Raw genomic sequence first — 6,000 nt, 5'->3', positions numbered from 1 at the left:
TTCCATTTAAGGTCTATTTACACATATCCGTGACGTGTCAGTTCCGTATCCGTACCGTATCAATAACGTCACAGAACGGTGTCGAACGCGTGTGAACATGCCCATTCAAAAACAACAGAAGAATATTCAGAATCACTGACTCTGATGGAACATCACGGAACTGAACGGATATACGGAACTGATAAGTTACGGATACACGTGTAAGTAGACCTTTAACCGACGCGTCGCGGACGTTAAAAACAAGCGCGCAACATAAATTTTTCTTTCAAAGAATTCACATTTTTTTATTTAAATCTATCATTCAGAAAACCGTGTAAAAGCGAAATGGCGAAAAACTTAGCGCGTAGAGGAAGTTGGTTGTTGCATCTCTGTTTCGCGTTTTCCCGTGAAGCCGCCGAGTCGGCTCGGTTGATTTCGTTGCACATCGTGTCGGTCCGGTGCACCGTCGCCGGTTACTCGAGAGAGAGAGAGGGGATGCACTTTCCCCACCAATGCGGAGATAGCGAAGGCGCTTGAACGGCGTGAGAGTGGGGATCGCGGGCTCCAGCCGCGGAAGGTTCAATTGTTGGTGAACCGTCGCGAGGAGTGGTCGCGCGTGATAAGGCTCGCACGATAGAAGCGCGTGCCTCGTATCCGCGAACGGTGCGTGCACTCCGAGGAGACTCGTGCCATCGACGCCGCAGTGTGAGACGCAAGGAGGATTTTCGTTTACGGAGATGCGTGCCGTTACCCGCCGCGACAGTGACGTGGTGATACGTTCGCCGTTACGTTGTCGACGCGAGTAAAATCCACAGGCCGTGTTTAAACGCAGTGACCGGAGCAGGAGAAAACACCTTCCCTTTTTTTTTTTTTTCTTTCTTTCTTACCCCCTTTCTACCGGTCGTTCTCGTGTGCCACGGATATTTCTCTTTAAACACGATAAAAATTCGAGAGCTGGCTGTGATCGCACCAAGTGAAAATCGGTAGCCGTCTTGTGTGACTCCGTACTCCGAACCTGTGCGGTTCGACCTGCTCCATCGCGGTCGTCACGCGTCACCGTACGACCCCGACGGAAATTTGGGATTATCTTTTCGGCCACCATTCGGTCCTTTTCGTCCAGTTGACGCATCGTCGAACCGGCAGCGGCCATGACGGCGGACAGCCTGTTCGAGACTACCAGCATCCCAGGGCATCTCGCTCCCACGCCCCAGAGACTGGAGAGGCTTCTCTCGAAACAGACCCTCGAAGAGCTGTACGAGGTCGAGGAACAACCTTTCGCACGGTAAGCCCAGGCGTCTCGTCTTCTTTTCGTCTCGTCTAGCCTCGACGCGACATCCTATCTCCCCGTCTCTTTGTGTAACGAGGTTACTCCGCCGTCTTCAATGCTTCCGACTCGCGATTGTACCGCGTTCCTCCTGCGACCTCGCGAGGTCGCCGATTCACTGCGCGCTTCGTGCTCTGCTAATTAACGCTCGTTAATTGAAACTTGCCCTTCAACTTACGCGAACTAAAATTAATCACGCATACATAACGAGTAAGATACCTGCCCCGAAAGTACAGGTGTATACTAATCTTTGTAGCAACAGAACACTTGGGAAACCTTAGATAGACCTAAAAGACTGGGTTAAATCTGGTCCTTCGCGAATAAGAGAAATAAAGAGCCTTGCTAAAAGTAGTATACTGCTCCTTGAACCATTCGATTTATTTTAAATTTACAAAAAGTATTGTCACTGTATAGTATAATGAATACGAGACCTAAAAATAACACTAAATAACACTATTCGAGTACCGTAGCGTAACTTTAGCATGCAGCATTCATCTGCTCCAAAATATGCCTCCGCAAGGAGTCGATATGCCGAACGAAAATTTTGGAGCACGTATGGAAAAACACAAGAACTAGTGTATATAAAAGAATTACTTTGTCCAATATATCCATTGCGTCATCTTTTATCGATTCGCAACACGAGCAAAAGTTTATTTGGTATATCTAGACACATTCTGCAAGTGTTTAAGAGAATGATGCAAATGCATTCTTTTCGCTTGCGGATTGTACGTAGTTTGTTTGGTATCAGGAGTGGTTTATCGAAGGATCATAAAATTTGACATGGCACACCGATGGCAGTAAATATTTGTAAACATTGTACGATAACGCGGATAAATACTGACGCTGCCATATATTATTTTCAATTCCTTTAAGGCTTTTATCGTTTAAATTCCGCTGCATTACGCGTACGAAGTAGTCATTATCGAAGAAAATAGCACGCGTAACGAAGCTGGGTTCAACCGACGAAACGGTTTCACGACGCGATCCCACCGTATTCTACTCGGCTAGAAATCTCGGCTGTCCAAAACGAAAATATTTACATCCTTCGAAGCCGATACCGAGAAAGTTGTACGACCAACGTTGCCAGCTTTTTTTTTTTCGTGTTCGTTTCACGGCGTTTTCGCTTCTGTGACTACCGAGTTACTCGAACGAAGCCTGCGACTGCGGCGCAGATGAAGCGTAAAAATGGTTGGAAATCGAGTTAGAGCGCGGAAACAAAAAAAAAAAAAAAAGGGTCCGCTCTCGAATAGAGATCGTTTGGGTTAAGGCCTGGGGCACCCTTAACTCCGCGGCCCTGGACCCTCCCGAAGAAAGAAAGTGCCCCTACTGCGAGAGATCGAGGTCGAGACTTCGCGCGCCGATACTCTTTTACGACCTCGGTCTATTGGCGTCTCTTCCTCTCGCTTCATCCTCGTCGAGAATTCCGTTTCTTCTTGTCGGCGTAGCGGGGAGGACCGGTGTGTTCGTTCGTGTAAGCGCGTTCAAAACCGTGAACGGCTCAAAAACGTTCCTCCGAAACCGCGCAAGGTCGAGGACCATCCGCGAAGACGGTGCGTGTCCCGAATGACTCGTCGATCGTAAGAAACCGCCGAAGAGAAATCCTCGAATCGGGTCGCACGGTGGTCACGCGACACAGTTAATTCGCTTCTAATATTAATCATCTCGCTTGCAGCGATTCGACGTTATCGTCGATCTAATAATCCTCAAATTTTTCGTTTACCTAGCATTATCAGTGCATGGCGAATAGGGTTGATCGGAGCGTCCGGTTTTCTAAAACGTGATTCTTCGTACTGGCGAGCCTCGATCGTCCGAATTAATTGGAAGATATGGGTGTCTGATTAAGGGACTTTTTGGTAGAGAAAATATTTGGTTGCCTGAAAAGTCCGTGGCGATTTTTAGTAGGCGATACAGGTCTGAATATATCGGAATGGCTGAAAACAAATAAAATGTGTACATTTCTTAAGAGGTGGAAAGTTTGTTGGAACAAAACGGTACATATATATTCAATAAATATATATTCAATATACATGAAAATTCAAATATGCCTTTGAATTTTTCTTAAAAATATGCACGAACTTTCCGGACAACCCAATATCATTTTTTGTACGGTAGAGCTTCTCACGTTCGCGGTAATTTGGAGACAAAAGTATAGCTGGATAAGGGAATTTGCGTATAAGGCCGTTCGCAACACGGGCGCAACTGATCAGTTTCAAACCACTTTGAAACTAGTTGCATGCGACCGTGGATCTAGGTAAAACAAAGATACTGGAGTAGGTAAAATAAAGAGCGCAACCGGTTTGCAACACTAATTTCAAATCGGTTGCGCCGCTTGCGATCGGTCTGATACAACAGTCACTTCTTCTATATGAAATTAAATTTCAAGCTATTTAAACGGGAACTAACAAAATCAACGGTCCGTTTTAATACTTTAGAATCTCGTATTTTTTGGTTGTTAAATCACATAACTTTTTCAATGTAAGCAACTGCGTACAGTTACGTTCTCTTTGTGCTCCGAAACACTGAAGTCACTTTTCCAATACCACGAACGTTACGACTTGAGAAAGCACATATCCTCGTCGCCTCTAATAGTCTCTTTAAAGCTCGAAATAGTTGTCATTTTGACTACCACTAATTTTTCACCTAGATAAGAATTTATCCATTTTCCTGCTCACGGAATCGTGTCCCGTCCATAGTGGGAAAGATAAGTGGGAACTGGAATCGGAGCCGTTGGAGTGCCGAGAGCCACGAATCGTCAGACCGACGCCATAAACGTCCTCGAGAAAGGGGTCTCGGCATAAATATTATGGCTGTATCTACGGGGCGTTATTCGCGAATGTAAATAAAGTCGAGGAAACCCGCGCCGTTTCGTTCTCACCAATTAAGCGATTCCGCGCCCGCTATCGATACTCTGCTCGAGCCGCATATGCTAGCGGCTTTATTGCCTACAACATTTGCCTTCTCTCTGACTCCTCGACGTTGCTCGTATTCGTCACGGTGTTGGCATTTAACGTCGATTTACTTTTGCCTGGCAGCTCGCACGGCTGCAACACGTTTCTCCACCTTCGATGAACGAGACCGTTTTTTCTCCCCCGAGACTGACCGACCCATTTCGAACAAAGAGAACGTTTACGTTCCTTCCATCCGGATCGATAACACGATCTCGTAGTTTGACGTAGATCAGCGCGAAGGTCAAGACCGCGTATTACTATTCGCTCTTCCTTTCCTTCCACCGACCCTCGCGATGAGTCAGGATACGGTTATTAATGATTCGTTCGTGCCTACTCGTTTCTCGCCATCCAGCGTTACCCGTCGGATACTCGAAACGGTATTACTCACGCGCGACTCTCGAAATTCGGCTAATTATCGATACGCGAAGCACGGCTGGAGAATTCGTTAAACAATAACGTGTATCGTACCGCTCGAATATTGCTAGCAGCATCTGGATAAGACAAATATTATTATTCTTTGGCTTTTCTAATATTAAATATCAATATTATCGTGATTTTGCAAAAAGGATAGTTTATTGTAGAAGATATATCACACGACCGCTTGCTTACAACGTATTTTTCCGTATAACGAACGTTCGCAAATTGAAACAAAAACGGCGCGCGCCAAGCTACGCAGCAGCGCCGCTAACAATGCGCGCCGAACTTGAAACTAAAATTTCTTTCTTTTCCTTTATACTAATAAACACGCAACACGCGGGTACAGAAATTTTGAAATAATCGAATGCATCGTAATGTTTATGTAAATAGGTAGCAGCATAGGAATAAGGCTGGGCACATCCACCGCATTTAAATATTTTTAAATTCATGCCTTATTGTCATCAACGAGTATTTTGAAAAACAGACTCGAAAAAACAAAACCGAAACGTGTACGAATATAAACAAGTATCACGTTCGATCGGACAGCGGACTCGATCCGACACTTTTCATTTCAATATCGCTGAATTTCGCGCGTAATTCGAAACGATGAAACCGTGCGGATAATAAACCTGGTAGCGGATCCTCGAGGCGGTTTAACGGATTTTCGTGTTATTATGTCGCGCGAATCGACAGGTGGCAATATGTGGTGCTAATGTAAATGCAGCCGCGATTACGTAGCAAATAACTGCACTAGTATGTCGGAACGCGGTTTCAAGACAGCCGTCGTTACGCGGTGGTCGAGAGGCAAATTCGATCGGCGTAACGATACTCGGAAATTTTGGAGTAGCGGGACAGGTGCTTTTTATGGTATCGGGTCGCGTCTTAGAATACGCGGAGACTGGTAGGGGGATCGGTAAAGCTGAGGAGAGCGAGAGAGCGAGAGAGTTTAGCGTGGGTTGAAAATAGCTTGCGGCCGGACTGAGTATGCGGAGATCGTCCGCTATGCACTTGCCACTCGATATTTAAACCCTTGATATTGTCAGATCAGGTGCAACGTACCCTTGTTCGACTATGAATGCGCCGATAAACGATTTACCTAGACAAAATAGGGAAATACTTGTTGTTTATAGAGATAATCCTGGTGAAATTGTCTTCGAGCTTGAATTTTTAATTGTTTCTTGTAGATGTTTCAACCATGATGATTAAACGAACTCTTGAAAGTAGATAGAGCAAATTTCTATATATAGTATCGATAAGAGTTAATTATGTGAAGAGAAACAATGTTCTCGGGCTTCTCAACAGTATGGCGTAGACGTTGTAGGCTTCTTCATT

At 45.3% G+C, this 6,000-nt stretch overlaps 1 protein-coding gene across 1 annotated transcript in view; it reads left to right on the top strand.

The window, feature by feature from the left end:
* Positions 1-334: 334 nt before the first annotated feature.
* Positions 335-6,000, top strand: part of LOC128885426 (serine/threonine-protein kinase 17B-like) — an 82,256-nt gene continuing 76,590 nt past the window's right edge. Inside the window, exon 1 of the mRNA XM_054139475.1 lies at positions 335-1,261. Coding sequence (XP_053995450.1) covers positions 1,128-1,261 — 134 coding nt within the window. The 5' untranslated portion in view covers positions 335-1,127. The remainder of the gene's footprint in view (positions 1,262-6,000) is intronic.

The sequence above is a fragment of the Hylaeus anthracinus genome, unplaced genomic scaffold, assembly GCF_026225885.1.
Source record: "Hylaeus anthracinus isolate JK02 unplaced genomic scaffold, UHH_iyHylAnth1.0_haploid 0, whole genome shotgun sequence".
Classification (NCBI taxonomy): Eukaryota; Metazoa; Arthropoda; class Insecta; order Hymenoptera; family Colletidae; genus Hylaeus; species Hylaeus anthracinus.
Note: the sequence above shows the minus strand (reverse complement) of the source record. Positions and strands in the feature narration are given on the sequence as shown.